General features: G+C 39.3%; 3 protein-coding genes across 7 annotated transcripts; 2 read left to right on the top strand and 1 right to left on the bottom strand.

The window, feature by feature from the left end:
- Nucleotides 1-22: 22 nt before the first annotated feature.
- On the top strand, nucleotides 23-6,321 carry LOC306862465 (uncharacterized protein). Of its 5 annotated transcripts, none has more exons than XM_079405277.1 (11): nucleotides 23-352; nucleotides 538-603; nucleotides 803-901; nucleotides 987-1,028; nucleotides 1,789-1,884; nucleotides 2,077-2,118; nucleotides 4,975-5,082; nucleotides 5,158-5,253; nucleotides 5,364-5,397; nucleotides 5,690-5,760; nucleotides 5,886-6,306. In XM_079405277.1, exons 1-11 carry the CDS (start codon nucleotides 292-294, stop codon nucleotides 5,963-5,965), a joined length of 795 nt encoding a protein of 264 aa, XP_079261403.1. In that variant the 5' UTR covers nucleotides 23-291; the 3' UTR covers nucleotides 5,966-6,306. The 5 variants fall into 5 exon arrangements, with proteins under 5 accessions (XP_079261403.1, XP_079261401.1, XP_079261404.1 ...); XM_079405275.1 differs by having other exon boundaries at nucleotides 57-352; nucleotides 2,008-2,118; nucleotides 5,886-6,259; XM_079405278.1 differs by lacking the exon at nucleotides 987-1,028 and having other exon boundaries at nucleotides 57-352; nucleotides 5,886-6,321.
- Nucleotides 6,322-6,745: 424 nt separating this feature from the next.
- LOC306862163 (serine/threonine-protein kinase pim-3-like) lies at nucleotides 6,746-10,298 on the bottom strand. Its single transcript, XM_079404832.1, has 7 exons — nucleotides 9,876-10,298; nucleotides 9,409-9,572; nucleotides 9,060-9,205; nucleotides 8,507-8,887; nucleotides 8,132-8,308; nucleotides 7,903-7,991; nucleotides 6,746-7,680 (listed from the first exon to the last, which is right to left on the bottom strand). Exons 4-7 carry the CDS (start codon nucleotides 8,736-8,738, stop codon nucleotides 7,669-7,671), a joined length of 510 nt encoding a protein of 169 aa, XP_079260958.1. The 5' UTR covers nucleotides 8,739-8,887; nucleotides 9,060-9,205; nucleotides 9,409-9,572; nucleotides 9,876-10,298; the 3' UTR covers nucleotides 6,746-7,668.
- A 1,250-nt stretch (nucleotides 10,299-11,548) lies between these two features.
- Nucleotides 11,549-25,711, top strand: LOC306862226 (dnaJ homolog subfamily C member 18-like). The gene is made up of 8 exons (XM_079404964.1): nucleotides 11,549-12,014; nucleotides 20,080-20,275; nucleotides 20,350-20,495; nucleotides 21,061-21,273; nucleotides 21,429-21,541; nucleotides 23,896-24,005; nucleotides 24,080-24,252; nucleotides 24,332-25,711. Exons 1-8 carry the CDS (start codon nucleotides 11,873-11,875, stop codon nucleotides 24,454-24,456), a joined length of 1,218 nt encoding a protein of 405 aa, XP_079261090.1. The 5' UTR covers nucleotides 11,549-11,872; the 3' UTR covers nucleotides 24,457-25,711.
- Nucleotides 25,712-25,757: the final 46 nt, after the last annotated feature.

The raw sequence follows: 25,757 nt of genomic DNA, 5'->3' as shown, positions 1-25,757 counted from the left end.
CCAGAGCTCGGCGCCCACTGACACACACCCAAACACACGCTTCTCAGCAGGGCTTTGTAATACTATGTGCACTCCCTCGTGTGTTACTATTATATACAACAGGAAACAGATTTGGACATACTGGTTAATGCTTCAACCAAATTCACTCGCTCAAGAACATTTCCATAGTTTCTCTACGTTGTTTTTCATTTTTTACACATACATAAGTGCTGTAATTATTTCCTGATATCTGGGATAAATACGACCTGTCCTGTGTAGGTGGATGAGAGTAAAACCCATTTGGATTGAGACATGGAGCAGCTCTTTTTTCTTCTCATTCCCCTGTTTGCATCTTCATCCATAATCTCAGCAGGTAAGTCAATCAGAAGACAATTTTTTATATACAGTATATAGTAAAAAAAATACAAATGGGGAAAAAAGTTAACGTATGGTGGCCCCCAAAAGTCTGCCTTTAGTGCCCAAATACTTTTTTGTGTCCATTTAATATATACAGTATATCTTTTCATGAAATGTATGTTCTCTATGCAATTTGCACAGGAAATGACTCCAGTATACCAACTATGGTATCTCCAAACACCACTGCTATGTCTGTTTCAATAACAGGTCGAGTATTTCTATTATATTATTCTTATATCTAAACAAGAATTTCCCATATAAAAGATGATTTGAACATATTTTGGACAACTGGTAACTGTCATTTTACCAATGTTAAGATGATAAAATAGTGTTTGTTTATTTATTTAATATGTAAAGAAAAATCAACTTAATGTAAATGTATCTGTCTTTTTATATATTTTTGAAGTCCAAACTGAAAAAACAGTGCCTTACACTTTGTCATCTCAATATGTGAATGGCATAACTGTGAGCACAACCACAGCTCCTGTATCTTTTAGCCACACAGGTAAGGCACAAATATAACTTCAGTTGATGTAAATGTACTGTGTAGTAAACATACAATAATGTAACCTGTACCTCTGTTTGCTCAGCCACTAATGATGGATCCAGCTTCTCTTTGCATACCACTTCAGGTAGTAATTATTACCCACTGGTAAAAGAGTAGTTCACCCAAAAATAAAAATATGCTGAAATGTACTCACCCTCATGCCATCCAAGATGAAGATGATTTTGTTTCTTCATCAGACCAGATTTTAGAAATTTAGCATTGCATCACTTGCTCACCAATGGATCATCTGCAGTGAATGGGTGCCGTCAGAATGAGAGTCCAAACATCTGTTAAAAACATCACAATAATCCAGGTAATCCACATGAAGTGAAAACCTGTGTTTGTAATTAAATTTAGCAGCGAGTCCTCTATTCATAATATTGCTTTCTCCAGTGAACAAGGTGTCTCATCTGAATCAGGAGAGAAATATGCCCAATCTAGCACCATTTACAAGTGAAAACCATTCTTAACAAATATGTCGGTGGATATATGTGACAGGATAAAACAGGACAGACTTTTTCATTGGAGGGTGCATTATTATGGATTACAGACTGGCATTTTGGCCAGAAATGATGGTTTAAAGTTAAAACACCTTAATGATGTATTTGTTGCTTATAAACATGCGACTTTTCACTAGACCTTAATTGATGGACTGGAGTCTTGTGAATTATTGTGATGTTTTTATCAGCTGTTTGAACTCTCATTCTGACGGCACCCATTCACTTCTGAGGATCGATTGGCGATTTACTAAGTAAAATTCTATTAAAATTATTTACTAAGTAAAATTCTGAAATGTGAGGGTGACACAATAAATGTTATTAAAGTTATAAAATTGTGTATTACAGGACAGTCCATCACCACCAACTCCATGTTAACCACAACAAAATCCTACACTGACACAACTCCAAATCCCACCTCATCCCTAGCGGCCAAAATAACAGGTTTACCCTCCTTCTTCTGGCTTTTCCCACCAAAACTCTTATTTGCTAAAATATGAACAGTAAGTATCATTAAAAATGTAAATGGACAAGATATAATTCATTCAAGAATGTCTTGGTTCATAGCTGAGTTTTGGGGATCACTGTCAGTGGAAGTGGATGACAGTAATGTAACCTGTTCCTCTGTTTGCTCAGGCAGTACTGATCGATCCGGCCTCTCTTCACATAACACATCAGGTAATAATTATTAAATGCTAATAAAAGAATACAGTCTGGCAAAAAAGTATTTAGTCAAGATTCAAGATTCAAGATTTGTATTTGTCACATACACAATTATACAGGGTATAACCAGCAGTGAAATGTAGGTCAGGTCCGCTCCAAGGACAGTGCAATTATAAAGTATACAAATATTAAGAAAAAGAAAAGTAGAAAAAAATAAGAGAATAAAATAAAATAAAAGATAAAAAAATATAAATATAAATGTGCAGGTCAGTATGTTGTTGACTTAAATAGTAATATAACAGGAATGTGCAAAAAGTTAAAAGGTATTTAAATAGCAGCAATATGAGGTAGAGAAAAATTATGAATAGCTATTGATATTAGTGATATTTACATGGAGTCATGTAATGTTATGACACAGAGTTAGAGTTTAGGAGCCTGATGGCCTGGGGGAAGAAGCTCCTCCTAAGTCTCTCAGTTTTTGCCATCAGGCTACGGAAGCGCTTACCAGATGGAAGCAAAGTGAATAGATTGTTACCAGAGTGACTAGAGTCCTTGATGATTTTGACAGCTCTACTTTTGCAGCGTTTGAGGTAGATGTCCTGCAGAGAGGGGAGAGCAGACCCTGAGATGCGCTCAGCTAAGCGCACAACTCTCTGTAGTGCTTTGCAGTCCTGATTGGAGCTGTTTCCATACCACACTGAGATGCTGAGTCAGCCACCAATTGTGCAAGTTCTCCCACTTAAAAAGATGAGAGAGGCCTGTAATTTTCATCATAGGTACACTTCAACTATGAGAGACAGAATGGGGGGAAAGAATCCAGGAAATCACATTGTAGGATTTTTAATGAATTAATTGGTAAATTCCTCTGTAAAATAAGTATTTGGTAACCTACAAACAAGCAAGATTTCTGGCTCTCACAGACCTGTAACTTCTTCTTTAAGAGGCTCCTCTGTCCTCGACTCGTTATCTGTATTAATGGCACCTGTTTGAACTCGTTATCAGTATAAAAGACACCTGTCCACAACCTCAAACAGTCACACTCCAAACTCCACTATGGCCAAGACCAAAGAGCTGTCGAAGGACACCAGAAACAAAATTGTAGACCTGCACCAGGCTGGGAAGACTGAATCTGCAATAGGCAAGCAGCTTGGTGTGAAGAAATCAACTGTGGGAGCAATTATTAGAAAATGGAAGACATACAAGACCACTGATAATCTCCCTTGATCTGGGGCTCCACGCAAGATCTCACCCCGGGGGGTCAAAATGATCACAAGGACAGTAAGCAAAAATCCCAGAACCACACGGGGGGACCTAGTGAATGACCTGCAGAGAGCTGGGACCAAAGTAACAAAGGCTACCATCAGTAACACACTACGCCGCCAGGGTCTCAAATCCTGCAGTGCCAGACGTGTCCCCCTGCTTAAGCCAGTACATGTCCAGGCCCGTCTGAAGTTTGCTAGAGAGCATTTGGATGATCCAGAAGAGGATTGGGAGAATGTCATATGAAAGAAAAGTGAAAGTCGTGACGTATTGTCAAGTATGGTGACCCATACTCGAAATTGGTGCTCTGCGTTTAACCCATCCAAGTGCACACACACAGCAGTGAGCAGTGAACAAATGCACACACACACACCGTGAACACACACCCGGAGCAGTGGGCAGCCATGCTGCGGCGCCCGGGGAGCAATTGGGGGTTCGGTGCCTTGCTCAAGGGCACCTCAGTCGTGGTATTGAGGGTGGAGAGAGCGCTGGACATTCACTCCCCCCACCTACAATCCCTGCCGGCCGGGGACTCGAACCCGCAACCTTTGGATTACGAGTCCGACTCTCTAACCATTAGGCCACGACTTCCCCATATGGTCAGATGAAACCAAAATAGAACTTTTTGGTAAAAACTCAACTCGTTGTGTTTGGAGGAGAAAGAATGCTGAGTTGCATCCAAAGAACACCATACCTACTGTGAAGCATGGGGGTGGAAACATCATCCTTTGGGGCTGTTTTTCGGCAAAGGGACCAGGACGACTGATCCGTGTAAAGGAAAGAATGAATGGGGCCATGTATCGTGAGATTTTGAGTGAAAACCTCCTTCCATCAGCAAGGGCATTGAAGATGAAACGTGGCTGGGTCTTTCAGCATGACAATGATCCCAAACACACCACCCGGGCAACGAAGGAGTGGCTTCGTAAGAAGCATTTCAAGGTCCTGGAGTGGCCTAGCCAGTCTCCAGATCTCAACCCCATAGAAAATCTTTGGAGGGAGTTGAAAGTCTGCGTTGCCCAGCGACAGCCCCAAAACATCACTGCTCTAGAGGAGATCTGCATGGAGGAATGGGCCAAAATACCAGCAACAGTGTGTGAAACCCTTGTGAAGACTTACAGAAAACGTTTGACCTCTGTCATTGCCAACAAAGGGTAAATAACAAAGTATTGAGATGAACTTTTGTTATTGACCAAATACTTATTTTCCACCATAATTTGCAAATAAATTCTTTAAAAATCAGACAATGTGATTTCCTGGATTCTTTCCCCCCATTCTGTCTCTCATAGTTGAAGTGTACCTATGATGAAAATTACAGGCCTCTCTCATCTTTTTAAGTGGGAGAACTTGCACAATTGGTGGCTGACTAAAATACTTTTTTGCCCAACTGTAATTCACCCAAAAATGAAAATTTGCTGAAATAAACTCACCCTCAGGCTATCCAAGATGGAGATGAGTTTGTATATTTGTATATCTCAAATATATGAAAAAATGGCATTTGAAGATCATTTTGAGCTGTATGTTGAAAAGGTGGTCATGCTGTGCAGTACAGTCAAGCATTTATCATTTGAGACTAGATGAAAACACTATTTTGCGTGTTTGCTCCATGTGCAGTGGGTGTTTCTCTGCTTACAAAGAGCGCTAATTCAAACATCAGCATGTCAGAGGTGACGACAACACCTTCACAGGCACCAGAGAGCGGTCTCACTTTGCTGGCCTTTGGTAGGTTTTATAACGATATAATCTCATGATACACATTATTTCTGGTGCTAAAATATTTCCTGTCTGCAATTACAGGTGTGATGAGTCTTATACTCATTTTAATTGTTGTCATGGTGGTCTTGGTGACCACTATCAACCTCAGGGGATGGTGTAGAACCAAACAGCACGAGGGTGGGTTTCTCTCTAATTCTGTCATTTTCAAGATCACCTTTAAAAGCACACATGGCTATAAATGTGCAATATAATTGATCTGTTTTGCTTTGTGGGTTTTTTATTTATAGGTATTAAAAACTGTGATTCTGTGGTGTCTGACAGGTGAGGACTAATAATAAATGAGTAAATTCACATGAATATGAATGTGCGGTTATCGTCATTGTCTGTTTTAGGCATATAATATAATCAAATATAATATAATAATAAGAAAAAATGAAATGTGAAAATTAAAAAAGCATGCAAGTACAAGTTAATGATATCAATATAGCTTACTGTAATAATGGGACATAAAAAATACATTAAAAAATTAAATGCATTTACTAAAATATATTATAATATTATGTGTTGCATTTAAATAACAGATATGTTGAAAGTTAACTTTTTTTTGATCCAGCAACATGACCAGCAACTGTGATAAAGAGAGCATCACTCTTGTCTCTATGAGGACAATAAACACAGAAAACAGTAAGTACATGCTTTCCTTAGTGTTTTTGTGACTGATACCGAGAGAATTAAATCCCATTTTATTTTATTCTAATATATGAAACTGTAAATGTCCTTCTGTAAGACTTCACTTCTCTTCTGTGCAGATACAGATTCTCCCCAGATGTCTTCAGTTCGCAGCACTATAGTGGATAATGATGACCAAGAATTTACCAGAGACCTTTGATGGTAAACCATCAAAGATGGACTGTGATTTTACTCAGTTCATCGTGCACGAGATTGGAGGCTGCATACTTTATTTATAATATTAAATCAATGTGAATTAATGTGCCTCTAGCTGATGGTCAGCGTACAGATCACACATCATGCTTATGACATATATTGGTGCACTGCGTATTAAATTACTCCTATATCAGACATGCGCTCATATATTAAACATGACACATCCTTCATTGATAAATAAAACGTCACTTTTATGTTCATCTTCTTTTTCAGATTAAAAAAAAGTGCATTAATGTGTAATGTCGTGTATTTGTAAAGTGAAATATGGAATGTAAGGTTTTGAGTCAAGTCCCATTTCACATATTTGGTTTTTTTTTCCTATAGAAGCCACATTTGACGTGATGTTTTTGTCATTGTCCTGATGACCCTGTCAGACTTTTATTTTGAGGTAATGACTGTAGTTAGTGGTTTTCAGTCCTGGTCTACACACCTGATTCAATTCATCAACTGATTTGGTGAGAGCTCCATGAACTAAGAGAGACATACAAAATGTACTTTGAGTCCACAAACACCAAATCAATGCTGTACATTATACCTTATAGTTCTTGAAATACTGGTATTTCCATCAGGCATTAGAAAAGCTTAGAAATGGCTGAGTGCAATTATATACAACATATCTGACCTTCTGTACTTACCTGGCTTTGCTTACCTGAGGTTATTACTCAACACACTCTTGACTGGTAAATTAATGTCCTGATAAAACAACACATTTTGTGTTTATTTTCACAAACATTGTGTTTTAATGTGGCACAAAGGTGTACTATATTTATGGAGGAATCACACCAGTGACAGGAAACACTGGGGCTGTAAGAGGATCTTCTGATGCAGTCAAGACAGAAATTTCTAGGGCCAGAGCATCTTTAGCAGGAACCTTTGAGATCAGGGAGGTTGAGAGAGGAGTTCTGGAACGGGAGCAGCTTTAGCACTGGCTGAGGTTATGACAGGAAACGCTGAGGCGGCATTGGCTGGAGGTTTTTTGGCAGCCTTAGCATTAATCTCAACACCATCATGGGAGGAACCTTCATGGCACACATGATGGGAAGCTTTCCAACTTCGGCTGTTATGAGACAGAGCTCTGAAACCATTGCAGGTTCTGGAGTTGCAGCAGCAGAAACCTTCAGGCCTGGACAAGAAGCTGAGGGACCAGGGCAGCTATGAAAGGGTACCATGTCGAGTAACCTCTGCGGTGCCTTTGATTCAGTTCTCTCTGACCTCTGCAGGTTCTGGAGCAGCAGTGTCAGGAACCTTTATGGAGGTCTTCAGAGTGATTTCTGAAGCAGCCCTGACAGTATCTTTGGGCCCAAGGTGGCTGAGAAACTGAGCTCTGTCTCCATGTGAGTGGCAGGAACCTCTATGGCAGCTGTGCCAGGAACTTGTGGGACAGACTTCACAGGGAGATCTGGGAAGCTCTAAGTGACTCCATTTTTAGAAATATGATTGGATGGTGAAGTACTTAACTAACTAAAACTAAATGAACTATTTACAGTACACAACCCTAGGTAAGTAGTTTCGCAAGACGCTAAAAACTACTGCCTCAGGCCAAGGCGCCAGATGCTACCATGGCCTGCCAGCCCCACAAGACGCTACGGCTGGAGGGGTCACCCATGTCAGCCCGCCAGAAGCAAGGCTGACCCCGTCCTCCATGACTTACAGGGGGACCTGAAACACAAATACCAATTATACAATTACAACTTGTACAAATTAGACAAACCGATATCATAAGGTTCTCATAAAAATACAGCTTGTTATCTATGCAGTGTATGAGGATTGACTAGGCCTATATGAGTTACTGCAGGTATTGAAAGTAATCAAACTAGACCATCAAAAACTAAACAAACACTATATCTTTAAAATAATTTTAGCTTCTCTTTGATGCTGTACCTTAAACCAGTCATGGAAGAGCATCTCCTCCAAATGAAGCTTCTTCTCCGGGTTGCTCTTCAGACATCCTCGGATAAAACGGCAGCATTCTGTGCAGAAAAATAGAGAGATGTCTGATTATTACCTTTAACTTTGCACTTCCTAAACTGTAAAAAAGATTCCTGGATTATCCATTATCCACTTCTTTTATGAAGTTGTTTTTTCTAATTACAAAAGTGAAAGATCTCACCATCGGAGAAGCCTGGCTGGGACCAGATATCAGTGTCCATCAGACTGATATCGCTGCTCTTGGGGAAAAGGCTGGTGATCATGCGGAACAGAAGCACTCCCAGTGACCACACCGTTGCCTGTTTCCCATGGTACTCGCCCCTCTCATAATATTCAGGAGGGCAGTAGCTCGCTGTCCCTGGAGGAAAGAGTTTGTCACATGTCTAAATGTGTTCTTTACCACTGCATGTTTTCTCTGACTGCATGAAATACTAGTCAGTTAAAATAATATTATGACTGGCTGTTCTTCTGAGAATGTTGTTTAATAATTAAGACATGGAGTCACTGGTCACTAGAGTTCAAGTACCAAACTACATGTTTGAAAAATAATACATACCACTGTAGGTTTTGTACAATGTGCTTTTCAGGAGGTCCCCACAGCCGAAATCAATCATCTTCACCTCCAGGGTCTCTATGTTGACCAGGAGGTTCGGCATCTTGATATCGCGGTGGAGGATCCCCTGGGAACAGCACACGGCAGCAGCGTTGATAACCTGCTGCATGAAATGACAGGCCATCCCCTCACTGAAGAGCCCGTCATAATGCAGCCAAAAATCGTACATGTCCATGCAGGGTGAGGGCCGCTCTGATGTACCATGATGTACTGTTCGAGATGGTCCTGTCAGTCCAGTAACTCTATAATGTGGCGACAGCCGGGGCCTTGATTGGCCAGGACTGTCAGGGCCACCTCCAGAGGCACTGGTCTGGGATGGTCAGGCTAGAAGAAAGACAGTTTTTGTGTGTTAGATTGAAGTAATTTCTCAAATGAGGATTTTGCCCACATCTGTTTGATATATTAATTAGTACACTGTCATTCACATTAATCCAAAATGTTATAAACAGCAAACAATGACTGACAGGAGATGACATAGAGAGCACAGCTCACTTACAAGTCTGATGTACAGCTCGTTCTCCATCTTTGCTGTGAATTTCACAGCCACCTGAAGGCCGTCCTCACAGCGGGTCGCTTCGTATACAGAGCCATATGTTCCTTTCCCCATCTTCTTGCCGATGATGTATTTCTAGCAAATGTGGTCTATTGAAATATAATTATAGTTATAGGTAAGCCATACTTATTCTACACCTATTTTAACATTATTTGTAATTCTCATATAATTACTACTTGTATATTCATTGATATACTTTCTTTTATACATATACAACTAAAATAATACATTGTAAGAATAGCATGTGTGAGTTATATTTTGGATAATGATAGTAAATACCCTCAACCCTCACAATCTCATCACAGTCCAGCTGTCTCAGCAGATGTGGTGCAGTCTCGTCTGCTGACGGACTGACTGGACTGTCCTGATCTTGAGGCTGGTCCTTCATTTGCTGGTCCTCGGCAGCGGGAAGGACTTCAGGAGCACTGGCAGGAGGCTCCTGATGATCACTGTCCTCTACACAACAGATGACGTCCTGTAGACAAGTCTGATCTAAAGAGGGGAATATCAACCAAATGTTTGTTTTAATTAAACAGCATCAGTAAAATATTGCATACTCATATTCTTTTTTTCATTAAGAGAAACATTTGACTACTTGAAATATTAAACTTCTTTAAAATATTGCTTTCTATATTTAAACTTTTATCACATGTTGTGGACTAAAGTAATTGGTCTGCATTTTTATAATGAGTGATTTTGATTTTTATATTGTGTGTAAATGATTAAGAGACTTTTGGATGTTCAGAGCTTGACATTTACCATCAGTGCACCTCCTGGATGGGGCCTCCTCAGTGTCCTGCACTTTACCCTGCTCCACCTGCTCATCCTGAGCTCTGGTGGATTTGGGTCGAGACATACAACAGAAGAAAGAGGCAAACCTCCGAAACCTCTTTTTCGTCCTCTTCTTCTTCGTCTCGTCACTCTCTCTTTCTCCTGTCTCTCCTGGCCGCCTCCCTCACCGACAAAGACAGGCATCTCGTCGGAGCGAGGATGGACCTCCGCCTTGTGTTCGGTGAGTGTAAGTGATGTACCGGGATTTACCCCGTGCACACACTCGCCACCCTTCGCTTTTTCTCTGGGAGATTGTCGCTGTCCCATACTCGACAAAATAAAACACTATATCAACAACTGAATACACACTGTCTGTAACCACTGTTGATAACAATACTCCTTACTCGCCACAAAGTGAGCAGGCGAGTCTCGCGCTTTATATAGTCCCGCGCAACGTTCTAAAACTCCTCTATGATATCATAAGCGCTCATACAGAGCCATAATTCCATAATCTTTGTGTGGCTCCAAATGTAAATGTTATAATAACTATATTATTATTGTTGTTGTTGTTGTCGGTATATTTTAATTATTAATTAATATTTTAATTTACATATTAATTAATTATTGTAGTTCCTAATGTAAATTAAATAATAATTATTATTGTTATTATTACCACAAGTATATTTTAATTAATTATGTATTATTTTAACAATAATTATAATTATAATTATTATTTTACTGTCATGTGTGTGTAGTGTAACCTCAGCTGCATTGATCATCAGAAATTCAATTTTAACAATCTTAATCTTGAATTAATCTTACTCTTGATAAAAAATTAATTGCAAGAAAGAGTAGTTTCTAGCATAATTTCTTTGCAGACCACTTGGTCTGATAATTTAGCTAATGCAATTTAAATGTGTCTGAAATATTCAAATATCTTCTCGGGGCCACGGTATAAAATCTCCAGTCCAGTTCAACAAATTTTGAAGTGGTGAAAATTTAAAAGGCAAAATACAACAGTATCAAACCATTGTTATATAATTGTGTCATTTTTAATGTGTAGCCTATATTAGCCTAAAACACATTCCACTTGATTTGACCTGATATGAATGCAAAATGCTGTTGAACATCCTTCATGCTTTACTCTTGTCAGAATGTGTTCAAGATATTATACTGGGATTTAGTGAAGAGGACAAATCTTTGTCTCCAATCCTTATAGTTTGTGAGATTCACATTTGATGTTTCATGCTGAATTTTCATATTCCGTGTCACACCCTCAAGAGGGCAACACACAGTGCTTTCATCTCATCTTGAAATTGTGTGCATCCCCTAACAGCCGACATTCAGTGGGAACAGGGTTGTTGTTGTGTGTATGTGCTGTAAAGTATATACCCCTAGTGATGGCTCTTTTTTATATTAAACGTGGATTTTTGATGAGCTCATATGAAATAGTTCTACAAGGTCACTGTGGCCATTGTATGAGATCAAATCAAAGCGTGTTTATCCAAAAAATAACGTGTTAACCGATAAACACACACGGCAACATCACTCATTAGCGCCGAGCTCCAGCTAGGATTTGTATGGTATTGCCATCAAGCCATTTACGGCAAGGAATGTCGCCTTCTAATTGGCTGTTTGGATTGTAGTCCACCGCAACATGCGCTTCCGCTTCCGTTTAGCGATGGAGGTTACAAGCAGTATTGCATTTCTGTCTTTCTCGCACATTTTACAATGACGAAGCCAAATCTAATATAGGAGGTCAAACATGAATTGTTTTGATAATAAATTCATATTCGACTAAGTTGCGGTGTCCGTTAGGATAGCGGAAGATGTTTAAAATCGGAAGTTAAAGTGTTGTGGTTGTATTAGCGTAACGCATTAGATTTAGCTTCATGTCAACAACACTGCGAGTCATTTTTACAGTTCAATACGCTTTGTTTTGATTATTTTACTTTGTCGCGTCATTTAAGGTGTCGTTGTTTGAAATGTCACTGTTTGAGATGGAAAGAGAGGAGTCTGACAGGCTGATAGAGAAAGCCAAGCTGTGTTTGCGCTCAGGACGCAAAGAGAAAGCCTTGCAGCTGCTGTACGAGGCGCAGAAGATCTACCCGAGCACCCGGGCCAGAGGTTTGTATCATGCTGTTGTGGTTTGATTGACAAATCAGGTGTGTTTGGTCAGTGCGCTGAAATAGAAAGTGCAGCGTCTGGTTGTTGTGTGTTATATAATCTGTCCCCAGGTCAGCGGTGGGTTTGAGTCTCTCCCAGGGCCAAGGGGTTGAAAAGATATGATATATATGATCAGTCTCTTGTGTGAAACACGTCTCTGTTGTGATTAAGTCTGAAGAAGAAAAAAAAAAAACAATTCCTGCTTTTCGCTCATTTTCTTAAAGGGATAGTCCACCCCAAAATGCAAAATCTGTCTTCGTTTACCCAAATCTGTATGCATTTCTTTCTTCTGTGAAACACAAAAGACATTTTGAAGAATGTTGGCAACCACACGGTTCCTACTAACTTCCATTTTATGGACAAAAGTACAATAGAAATCAATGGGACCTGAAACTGTCCAAAAATTCATAAAGCATGGCTTTAAATGTTGCATACACTGCAAAAAAGTAATATCTTTGTCAGTATTTTTCTAAACTGTCTAAACGTCAAGATACAGTTACTTGAGATGCAAAATGAAGACTTGAAGTCTTGTTTTGAGAACTTGAACAAAATTAAATGAGTTTGTTTAGAACGAGAACAAATATCTGGGGTATGAAACACGGATTTCCCTTTGAATTAAGTTAATTTTGCAGATTTGTTTTTCCTTTTTTTAATGATAAATGGACTTAATTTTGCATATATTATGATTTAAGAATATTTAAACATTTGCACTGTAAAACAATACAAAAATACATAGTTATTTCCATATTCGATTTAAGCTATTTTGTTTGTGTGTATGTGTAATATGAATTAAGTAATGGAGATTGGTTGTATTTTCAAACTTTGAAGTATTGCTAATATTCTAATGTAATATATGCTAATATATTATTGAATTATTTTCCTTAGTCATTTACTTTTAGAAAACATTGATGTATTGCATCCCCTTCAATTTGATCCTTACATTTTCTTTACTTGATTTTAAAAAGCTTTTTAAAAAAACTCTTAAATTTGCCTTCATAAAATTTGTAGAAACCCTGTCAATAAAACTCGGGGACCAGCAGAAAAAAAAGGCAAGGCAAGTTTATTTATATAGCACATTTCATACACAGTGGTAATTCAAAGTGCTTTACATAAAAGAAAGTGAAATAGAGATTAAAATCAATAAAAACATGGAAATAAAAATAATAAAAACAAGGAATTTTAAAATGATATAGAAAATGATTTAAAATAAATTTAAAGAAAATTATTATACTTAAAATTCATTGCAGTCAGTTCGGACATATAGCACAGTGCTCATTCAACAAATGCACAGTTAAACAGATGAGTTTTGAGTCTTGATTTAAATGTGGCTAATGTTTTAGCACATCTGATCTCTTCTGGAAGCTGGTTCCAACTGCGGGCCGCATAATAGCTAAACGCAGACTCCCCTTGTTTTGTGTGAACCCTTGGTATTTCTAACTGACTCGATCCTAATGATCTGAGTGGTCTGTTTGGTTTATATTCAGTGAGCATATCAGCAATATATTTAGGTCCTGGGCCATTGAGTGACTTATAAACGAGTAAAAGTAAATGTAACTGGAAGCCAGTGTAAGGACCTGAGGACTGGTGTGAAATGCTCAGATTTTCTGGTTCTAGTCAGAATCCTGGCAGCAGCGTTCTGGATGAGCTGCAGTTGTCTAATGGTCTTCTTGGGAAGGCGGGTGAGGAGACCATTACAGTAATCCACCCTGCTGGTGATAAAGGCATGAACAAGTTTCTCCAAGTCTTGATTGGAAACAAAACATCTAATTCTTGCAATATTTTTGAGATGATAGTATGCTGATTTAGTTATTGCTTTGACATGACTACTGAAACTAAGGTCTGTCTCCAGAATCACCCCAAGATTTCTGACTTGATTTTTAGTTGTTTGACCCCTAGAGTCAAGGTATGCATTTACCTTGAGAACTTCATCTTTGTTTCCAAATGCAATGATTTCAGTTTTCTCCTTGTTTAACTGAAGAAAGTTCTGGCACATCCAACTGTTAATTTCATCAATGCATTGGCAGAGGGAGTCAATGGGGCTGTAGTCATTTGGAGATAAGGCTAGGTAAATCTGGGTATCATCAGCATAGCTGTGATAGGCAATTTGGTTCTTCCTCATTATCTGACTTAGTGGGAGCATATACAGGTTAAACAAGAGTGGTGCAAGAATTGAGCCTTGTGGGACTCCACATGTCATGGCCGTTCACTTAGACTTATGCTCTCCTATACTCACATAATAACCTCTCCCTTCTAAGTATGACCTGAACCATTTGAGTGCCATCCCAGATAGGGCTGTATACCTTGGAGAACCTGGCGATACGATACATACCTCGATACACAGGTCACGATTCGATACGTACCTCGATACAGAGCTGTCTCGATACGATTTGATACAATGTGACACGATTCGATACGATTCAATAAAAATACATGGGCCAGAGCCAATTAGTTAATGCTGAACACATTTACTCAACAAACAGAACTCTGCATTTTTCTTCAATTTAATGAAGACAAAAGTGCATTATAACAAAGTGCATTTTGCTTAAATATTTGCAACTTTAAGTGCTCTGATTAATTGTACACAAATTGTATTAATCTGGAAATTACCACAAGTCAACATTTAACTTTCCAAGGGTACAGTCTGAGCTCACACAAGCACAAAATCTTCTTCTTATTATTCTTAACTTCTTATTAAATCTTCTTATAATTCTTTTTTGTGACACCATGTACTGCCATAACATATTTCACTATGAAATCACTTAAAGGTGCCATAGAATGCATTGATACAGTATTTTAAATTGTTATATAATTGATATCTACACAGAAGGTATGTGGCTTAGGTAAGGGCAAAAAATCTCCAGAAACGATTTTACATGTCCATTTACAACCCTAGGATTTCTCCCTAGAATGAAACGGTCTGTTATTGGCTTATTTGGCAGGATCATGAATAATAATGAGCTCTGCTCTGATTGGCTGTTTCACAGTACGGCTCATCAGCAAGAAGGACGCACAGGGAGGAAAATATATATTTAAATACTTTCTCTCGCAGTTATATCGTCGGGTAATTATACTGTATATAAAACGCGGGCATCAGGGAGCCGTTATTAATATGCGAGGCATTGAAACTGCTTTTGAACGATCCATCGATCGCGTTATAGTTTCACTTTCAAGAGACGCGATCACACAAACTATGTTTACATTATGGAGCAACAGTACTTACCACACATTTCACAAGATCAGATGCTTGTCAGTGGTGCTCAGGATCTGTAAGTCATTCGCCATCATCCTCATCTCTCCTTACTGAGAGTGAAATCGTATGTACTGTAACAGGCTACCGCTAGCAAGGAGCTAACCATGTCCCTTTAGTGGCTCGCGTTATTTGCTTTCTATGCCTTTCTGAATACAGACACCAACCCATCCCTGCACTTCACACCCCCTGCACGGCCTGGAACATAACATTTATTTTGTTATTTTCGCTGTTGTCCGCGCTTGTTTATTTACAATACCTGCAGAGCTTCTGATGGTTCGGTGTTATGTTCTGATTCGCCTGTTTTTCAGTGGTCTTTTTTAATCACGAGATTTACATATGAAGGAGGAAACTATGGTGTTTGAGGCTCACTGTATGTCATTTCCATGTACAGAACTGTTATTATTTAAATATGCCAGGGTAAAGACAGTTTTTCATTCTATGGCACCTTTAAATGCTACATCTTGCTTTAACATTTTCCATGAGTTTTTTTGAAACTCGCGGGCGCCGCTGCGCCCCCTAATGGCTGAGCGGAGTATCGATACTAAGGGCTAGAATATCGATACTGTATCTTTTTTTATTATATTGGTATGTATCTAAGAATCGATATTTTGAGCACACCCCTAATCCCAGAAAGCCCGACCCAGTTTTCCAGTCGCTCTAAAAGTATGTTATGATCGACAGTGTCAAACGCAGCACTAAGATCTAGTAGTACCAGCACTGATATTTTGCCAGAATCAGAATTGACGCGAATATCATTTATTATCTTAATGAGTGCTGTCTCTGTGCTGTGATGTGCTCGGAAACCAGATTGAAAATTGTCCAGGTATCCATTTGACTTTTAGTTGTTCAGCTGATTAGAAACTACCTTTTCAATAATCTTACCTATGAAAGGAAGATTTGATATGGGTCTATAGTTGCTCAACATGGTGTTATCAAGATTGCGCTTTTTCAGAAGGGGCTTAACAACTGCAGTTTTAAGGGAGTTTGGAAAAGTCCCAGAAAGAAGTGAGGCGTTCACCACTTCTAAGAGATCAGCTTCTAAACAGTTAAGCACATTTTTGAAAAAGGATGTGGGAAGTGTGTCAAGATAGCAGGTTGAAGATTTAAGGTGCTGTACTATTTCTTCCAAAATTTTGTTATCAATTTCTTTAAAAACACACATAGTCACTTCTTTTTGAAATTGCGGTCGAATCTGTGTGACCTCTGCATAACTTGAGGATGTGCCAATCTCCTTTCTGATATTATTGATCTTCTCAGAAAAGAAGGAAGCAAACTCATTGCATTTGCTGTCGGAGAGCATTTCACTGGGAATCTGACTTGGGGGGGTTTGTCAGTCTCTCAACAGTCGCAAAAAGAGTGCGGGTGTTGTTTAAGTTACTGTTTATAAGGTTTGAAAAGAAAGTCTGTCTAGCTGTGGCTAGTTCCACATTGAAAGCATGAAGGCTGTCTTTATAGATGCTATAGTGAATTTCGAGTTTCGTCTTCCGCCACATCCGCTCAGCTTTTCTGCATTGTCTTTTCATGCTCTGAACTGCTGTTGATTTTCTCCAAATTGATTTCTGTTTCCCCGTCTTCTTGCTGACCTTTATCGGGGCAATATCATCAATAACATTCTTAATTTTTGAGTTAAATGACTCCAGGAGAAGATCAACAGAGTCTGCAGAAATGCTTGGTGTTAATGATATTGCCTTCATAAATAGCGCACTAGTGTTCTCGTTAATGCATCTCTTTCTGATAGAGACAGATCTAGATTCAGTGGTGACCGAGATCAATATATCAAAGAAAATACAGAAGTGATCAGATAGTGCTACATCCTTAATTACAATGGATGAGATGTTTAGACCTCTACTGATGAGTAAATCTAGAGTGTGTCCACGATTGTGTGTGGGTCCGTGCACATGTTGACTCAGGTCAAAAGTGTTTAAAACAGTTATAATTTCTTTTGTAGTTTTGATTTCTGCATTATCTATGTGAATATTAAAATCCCCTGCAATAGCAAAACAGTCAAACTCTGAGGAAATCATTGATAACAGTTCAGTGAAATCATCAACAAAGGCTGGAGAATATTTTGGAGGCCTGTAAATAATGATAAACAGGGTGCGTGGAGCACCTTTCAGCACAATACCTAGGTATTCAAAAGATGAATACTGACCAAATGACATTTGCTTGCACTGATAAACATCTTTAAACAGAGCAGCTACACCTCCACCTCTCCTAACAGTCCTGCAGACACTTATAAAATTAAAGTTAGGAGGGGCTGTTTCAGTGAGGACTGTTGAACTGCAGCCGTCTTCTAACCATGTTTCATTTAAAAACATAAAATCCAGGTTGTTTGTGGTTATTAAATCGTTGATCAGAAATGATTTATTTTTAAGTGAGCGAATGTTTAAAAATGCTAACTTGATGGAATTACATTTTGTCTCTACAGCAATCTTAGATTGATGCATTATAGGCCGCCGGTTAGATGGGTCAGCCGTACGGCTTGAGAAGGCCTTAGATACACCAGTCCCAGCATACACCAGTTCCTCCATTTTCTGTGAGAAGCTTAGAAGTGGAGATTCTGGAGAGAGTGATAGTGTATCTGGTGAGCAGGGCTCTGGCTCTGGTGTTTCCGCTGGCTGTGAGATGTCGTTCTGGCTTCCCTGGCTGTTTTCCAGAAAGTCGTCCTTGGGTGCTGAGTCTTGGAGCTGTTGTAGTACGTCACAGTCTGCATGTGATGAGCTCTGTGGGCAGGGCTCAGCTGGGATGTCCATGAGCAGTGCTTGTTGTGGCTGCGTGGTGTTATCCTGTTGACTCAGAAGCTGACATGAAGTCCTGTGGTCACTCATATACTGTCCAGGTGTGTGTGTGCCATTCAGGCCGAGTAGATTGGCACACACCGCTGAAGGATGACGGAGGGAGAAATAGATATTGTCCTTAAGCACTCTTGCACCGAGTCTGTTTGGGTGGAGGCCATCTAGTTTAAACAGTTGTCTGTGGCCCCAGAAAAGATTGAAGTTGTCGATGAAGTTGACTCCTTTTATACTGCAGGTTCTTTGTAGCCATGTATTCAGCCCAAGCAACCGTGAGAACATGTTAGTTCCCCTTGCTGGGAGTGGTCCACTGATGAATGACTGAACTTCAAGACTTTGAAGCGTTTCAAAGAGTTCACTGAAATCCTTCTTAAGGAGTTCTGACTGCTCCTTCCGAATATCATTCTTCCCCACATGGATGATGACTCGATTTGCAGTCTTGTGCTTCATCAGAATGTTCCGAAGTTCTTTGTTCACATCAGAGACATTTGCTTGAGGAAGGCAGTATGTAGTTGTAGTCCTGCTACTGATGTTTCTGATAATAGCATCACCCACTATCAGAGTCCTGGGCTCGGCTGCGCTCTGAGCTGAAAGCCGCTGTCTGCTCGACCTTGAGCGCCTGTTAGTAGCGATGTTAGCTGCTGGCTGATTCGATCCGTGTTTAGTCACATTTGCGGATTTCTCACCCACGTTCATTAATGCTTCAAATCTGTTCTCAAGATGTAAAGGGGGTGGTAAGATACCAGTGTTTACAAGTCTTGTCATAGCCGTATCTGGGGTAGAGGGTGCTACGGCAGCAATACGAGATACTCGTGATAATCTGATGTCTCGATTGCCTTTGGGTCTCGCTCCCTGTTTGTGCCATCGATTTGTCTGTCGATCTGTTTCGGCTTTTTCCTCTACACTTTGTATAAACTTTTGAGATTCAGAGGACTCACCAGCTGTATGCTGAGGGGGTCCGTGATGACCGTCTGCTGTGTGTTCCGCCTGTTTTGGAAGTCCAGCAAGTAACTTTGTTTCAAGAACCGCAATCCTTTGTAGAAGTTTGTGGCAGTTCGTGCAGCAAGTAGATCCCACGAGAGGCATTTTCTCTCATCTGTTTGAATGTAGACAGCTGTGTTTTTCCGTCTCTGGAATGTAAACTGCTGGGAGAAAGTCTTAAGTTTCCCTGCAAAAAATGTGTTGTCTAAGCACTGTGCTGATCTGCTGAAGTTAAAATCTTGGAGAAATATGAGAAAAATGCAAAAATAGGGAGCAAAGCGGAGAGCAATAAGCAAGAGCGTCCGAACAGTAGCAAAGCCGAAAGTGGAAGTGATAATATAATATGTTTGTTTTTACACTTTAAAGTATTGAGTAAAAACAACATGTACTCAATGAAGGGTTCCTGTTAGGTTTGGTTTAGGGTTATCTGCATGTAATTATGCATAAATTACGTACGTGTAAAGCCTGGAATACACTACATGTTTTTTGGCCCTATTTTCCTCCAATTTTCAGTTTGGAGAAGTTGACACTAGTTGCCGAACGAGCCAGTCTGCAGTTTTGTGTTGACAGATTCCATAGAAAATTGCACAATGTATGATGGTCACAGACTCTGTTTTTTTTTTTTTAGCCTCAGACTGATTCCACCCAGTCAGAGTATATCAAACATGTTTGATATTTTCAGCCGATTTTAGAACACATACTGTTTTCATTTGTCAAGCATCTCCTAGCAAAAAGGTGCATGTTTCTGCATGAGATTTTTGGGATTGGAGCAACTTGAAGGTCTGGTAGTATGCGATCCTCAGTCATGTAGTGATGGCCAGCTTTCCTTTGTCACTATTTACAAAGTCAGGAAGCGTATGATGCCTAGTGTTTTAAAAATCTGTTCAGATTTTAGAAGTCAAGTAGTGTATTCCAGCCTTAATGTGTAACACCATTTTTTCTGTGCACATAGTAAGTTTTAACGGCTGATTTCCCTACATGTCTCTCTGATTTCTCTTATTAGTACTGATTGATGCCATTGTCAAGAATGGTGGCACTCCCCCTGAATACGAGCGTACCTACACACCTCCACCAGGCTGGAGAAACTCTGATGAGGATGGGCCGGCTCCACTTCAGCGGCCCAGAACACAAGAGAGAGCAGAGGGGTCCGGTGACGACAAAAAGAGCTACACGGAGGAGCAGCGGCAAGGGGTGCTCAGGTACTGACAGGAGTAGTCATCCAAAAATGAAAATTCAGTCATTGTTCATTTATGTGCTTCCTAAACCTGTGCAGGATAAAGAGATGCAGAGACTTCTATGAGATTCTGGGGGTGCCAAAGGATGCCAGTGACGAGGACCTGAAGAAAGCCTATAGGAAGCTGGCGCTACGCTTCCACCCGGATAAGAACTGTGCCCCTGGAGCGACCGATGCTTTTAAAGGTATCTCTTATATGTTATGGCCACTGCTGGTGCTAAAAAGTTTTGGTTTGTTTTTATAGAAAATTAATACTTTATTCAAATAGGATGTATTAAGGTGATCACTAAATACTTTTAGATTGGTACAAAAAAATTATATTGTAAATAAATAGCTGTTGTTTTGATGTTTCTATTTATTAAATAATTCTAACAAAATGTCATGGTTTTCCACAAAAATATTAAGCAGAACAACTGTTTTCAGCATTGATAATAAAAAAAATGTTTGTTGAGCACCAAATTGACATATTTGATGATTTCTGAAAAATCATGTGACACTGAAAACTGGAGTAATGATACTGAAAATGCAGCTTGCCATCACAGGAATAAATTAGGATACATTTTAAAATTCAAATGGAAAACATTTAAATTGTAATCAGAGTTTACAATCTTTCTGTTTTTACTGCATTTGTTTAATCAAATAATAAGAGACTTCTTACTTTCCACAAACTTTTATATTTAGAATAATGTATATATATTATTCATATTAAACTTTAATATTTGGGTTTCTCTGCTCTTTTTCTCTATTCAGCTATAGGCAATGCATATGCAGTGCTCAGTAACCCAGAGAAAAGGCAGCAATATGATCAGTGTGGGGACCAGGGCCCTGCCGAGACATCCAGTCATACTTCAGCCCAGCCACGTCACGCGTACGGACACCACCGCAACTTTAACAGAGACTTTGAGGCTGACATCTCTCCGGAGGAGCTCTTTAACATCTTCTTCGGGGGCAGGTTTCCTACAGGTCTGAACCTCTATGAAAAGCATTGCAGATAAGGAAGTCATTTTCATTCATTTGCAGTGTGTCCATCACATTTCTCTGTTTCAGTAATGAAAACAATGCAAGCTAAATATTTCTCTCACACATTTAAAGAACAAACAAATCTTACCCTCATGCAGGCAACATCCACGTGTACACTAACCGAGGAGCTTCTTACGCTCATTATTACCAGCCCCGCAGACGGCGTACGTATGAGAGACGGGAGGAAGAGGTGGAGGAGAGCCACAGTCAGGTGAGAAGATCTTGATCATATAAGCGAGGACACAAGCTAAGGGCTAATGCTGCCTTCACGTGCTATCGTAAATACGAGTTTCCTAATCGGAAATTAGACGTGATCGACCTCTCAAGTCGTATTTACTACTGGGAAATTCGGAAATAATTTTGATACCAGAGTTTCCGAGTTGGGTGGGTCATAAACTTTAAACATGGTGGAGGGGACAACCATTGATGCTTCAATGCTGTTCTCACAACAACTACATCCCTTTGTCTTGTCGTTAAAGTAGTGTATATATAGGCTAGATACGAACAATCATTCGAAGCATATTGTATGTTTTATAAGCAGTGAAATAATTATGTATTTGACCGAAATTCCAGAATTGTCAGCAAACTGCATGTATAGCGCGGTGAATGTTTATATGATTGTCAACCAATGGGATGCTACATTTTTATTCTTTCCGACAATAAAACACTTGATCACGACAAGCTCGTAATCAAGACTTCATAAGTAGGAAAGAGGAAATTTCCCATAGCATTTGAAGGCAACATATAATGAGAACAATCCTCAAATAAGGGTTAAAAAACACATACTATGACCTAAGAAAGGTACTCTTTGTATTCAAGTTGGTTTCATATGGTTTTGAAAAACTAAATAATTTAATGACTTACGACATTTAAAAAAAAAAATTAATTTAAAAGTAAAAATAATGACATTGTCCTTACATCTTGAATAAATGTAAGTGTATACATCTTAATCATAATTTTCCAAAATGTTTTTTAAATATATTTTGTAGTTGAACCACAGGACATCGAATGTTGCGTGGTGTTATGAGGTTTTTGTGCATAATATAATTTCTTGTTGGCTGATTTTAGCAGACAGACGTTTTTAAGCAGTAATGCAGTTTATTATATTTTTGTAAGAAATAATACAGATATTTAAGGTTTTACATTAAATTGCATCCTTTTAGTGAGCCCCTGTTCTTTGATATAAGAACATAAATAAATTTTAATTCAGAATTTTAAAAACATGGTCGGTAGCCTTGTGGCCAGTGTGCCGACATATAACTTGTTGTCCCAAGTTTGAATCCCTCGTGGACCTTTCCCGATCCCGTCCCCCTCTCTCACCCACTTCTTGTCACGGCTATACTGTACTATCAAAATAAAATGTGAAAACGCCAAAAATACATCTATTAAAAAAATATAAATTTAAACACTTGTTCATCGTAGAAGAGGTATATTTAAGTAAATGCGTGTATAGCATTTATGTATTTTTATGATGACACGCCATTGATTCACATAAACATTGCCTTAAAGGGGTCATCGGATGCGACATGCATTTTTACAAGTTGTTTGAACTGAAATGTGTGTTAGCAGTGTGTGTACACGACCACCCTATAATGATAAAGATCCACCCAGTGTTTTTTTTTTAATCTCGTTAAATCATTATCAACTATCCCACGATAGTTGATTGACACTAATGTTTCAGCACAGACTGGACGGGTGTCATCAGTCCGCCATTGTTTCGACGCTGGAGCAGATGTAGACAAGAATGACTCCTAAGCGATTGAGGTGTTTTGTTGTTGGATGTAATAATGAACATAGCAGTCGTCATTTACTCCCGACATCTGAGCTGCTGAAGATGCAGTGGATTACATTTGTTTTTGAAGGGAATGCGCCGAACCCCGATCTGCCTAAATGCGTTTATGTTTGCGTGAATCATTCGTGATCCAGCCTCACCTACAGAAGAATTGAGTATAAGGTTTTTTAATGAATCTTTGCAACTCACCTTTCCTAATAATGTGCTAGTTAGCAAGTTTCACAATAAATGCGGCTAAAGTTTACCATCTCTCAGAGAGCAGCTCGGAAGAGAGGGGCGGGGCCAACAGAGCTCATTTGCATTAAAAGCGACATGCAAGGAAACGGCTTGCTATGAACAGAGCTGTTTTTGACTGGGTAAAAAGGGTGTTGTTTTACACTACCATTGAGAAATTTTAACCAAACCATGTTACAGACTTTTCTTTAAGACCCTAAAGAATCATATCAACTTGTGGAAAATGGGCATCCGATGACCCCTTTAAGGTAGGTCACAATTACAGTTGCTCAGCTAATTTGAATAGGAATCTTTCTAATTTGTAATTTTGAGTGAGAGCGAAAGATTTTGCCATGCAGATTTTGCAGTGGGTTCAAGTCAGTCATGATTTAAAAGTGACTTCTGTGTGAGTGCTGCTTCATACATCGCTACACTATTGATAATGGACTTTTTTGGCCCAAGAAAATTTCGCTAATTTGACCTCTTCTTTATTATCTTTCTGACTTTCATACTGTAAACAGGGTCCCTCTCAATACTTGTTCCTGTTTCTCTTCATGTAGAACAACTTCACAGCTCTCCTGCAGCTGCTGCCGGTGGTGGTGCTCATTCTGATATCTGTATTCACTCAGCTGATGGCAACCAACCCTCCCTACAGCCTATTCTACAAACCGTAAGTCAACTGAGACACATGGATGAAAACCATCCTTAGAAGAAAAGACCTGACATATACTCTCTCTCTCACAGGTCAATGGGGTTAGTGGTGTCCAGAGAAACCCAGCACATGGGTGTGCCATACTATGTGGATAAGAGTTTTGAGAAAGAATACCGCGGTGCTGATCTGGACGAGCTGGAGAAGACCATTGAGAACGACTATATTGACAACCTACAGAGCAGCTGCTGGAAAGAGAAGCAACAGAGTATGATGCCTTCTCATCCATTAGGTTATGACTTTGTAATATAAACTCCTGTATTAATAAAGCTGTTGTTTCCTTTCAGAATCTGATCTAGCTAATCTGGGCCAGCTTTACCGAGACGAGCGGCTGAAGCAGAAGGCAGAGACCATGAAGCTGGATCACTGTGAAAAGCTGCACCGCTTCATGGGCCGACAGAGAGGAGACTGAGGCAGCGTCGCCCTCTAAGACAGCATGGTCAGCCTAATCAAAGAGCTTTTAGTATTGGTTAAATATTTCAATTTACTCGGGTGGGTCACCTTTTTGGGAAGGAGAAAAGAAGGGAGAGATGTGTTAAAGCAGGAACCCAAGCTGTTTTTCTTATGAGCATTTGTGCCTTTCATCCATGAATGGGGTGAAGTCTGATGGCCTTTAGCTCATCTGATTCAGCTGCGATGCACAACTGTGGGTAATTCGTGTGAGCGCCTGGTATTTTTTTTCCTTACATTAAGGAGCACCGACTCCAGGCTGGCCGACAGGATTAAAGCTAGTGATTGTTGTTTATTAGTCGCATTTAAGCTTTATTGTTAATAGGAATTTAACTTATTCAATAACCTATTTAATTTCTGAATTTGTGCTGTGAATTACATTTGACAACAACTTTTAATAGAAAGCTACATTTTTGTTTTTGGAAACAAACAGTTCTCAAAAACAGGGATATAAAGCACTACAGCTTTTCAAAGCTCTCTGGACGTAGCAACAACAAAAACTTGTGTACATTCAATTAGTTTTTTCGGTCCTTTGTTACAGTGGTGTATATTTTGGACATTAAAAGGTATTGGGCGGCTGTTTTTAAGCAAGGTAAAAATTCAGTGCACTGACAGAAAAGCTAAATGCCATTACCTCTGAATTAATTAATCAATCTGCAGTATTTGGTTTATATTTTGGCACTTTATTTGTCTTAACTTCTCGTGTATTGCATGCATCCATCCATGCATTCTCCCCACCTTGTTAGTGTTCGAAGGTATTAATATCAGTAATTATAACTAGGCAAATAACTGTTACTGAGCATCCGTTTTGAACTACAATTAATGTTTTACCTCTCGTCACTGAACACTATGTTCTATATATAATAACATACTGATCTTTAGCACATTTTGAGCCTGAGGGATGTTCAGAAGCGCTACCGTAGGCATCCTCTCATTCGGAATGAAATAGGGGAAGAGTGTTGGATGTGACGTGGAGAGTTTGTGCCAATGGTGGTATTGTGATATTGTTTCCACGCAGTATGCTGAAAGTGGAAGTTTTGTTTGGATTGAGTGCGTTTTTGTGCTGCTTAAATAAAAGATTAAATCAAACACGGTTTTTCTGTGGTCTGTGAAGTTGTATGCTGAATTCACTAATTGACAAAAAAAAACTGTCAGGAAGAGGTGCCAATTAAAGAGTGACCAAAGAATTTCAATAAATAATGACTTTGACCCAGCATAAACATTTTGTAGATTATTGATCTTATTTCTTTCATTTCAATTTTT

Source organism: Barbus barbus (genome assembly GCF_936440315.1).
Source record: "Barbus barbus genome assembly, chromosome: 43".
Lineage (NCBI taxonomy): Eukaryota > Metazoa > Chordata > Actinopteri > Cypriniformes > Cyprinidae > Barbus > Barbus barbus.
Note: the sequence above shows the minus strand (reverse complement) of the source record. Positions and strands in the feature narration are given on the sequence as shown.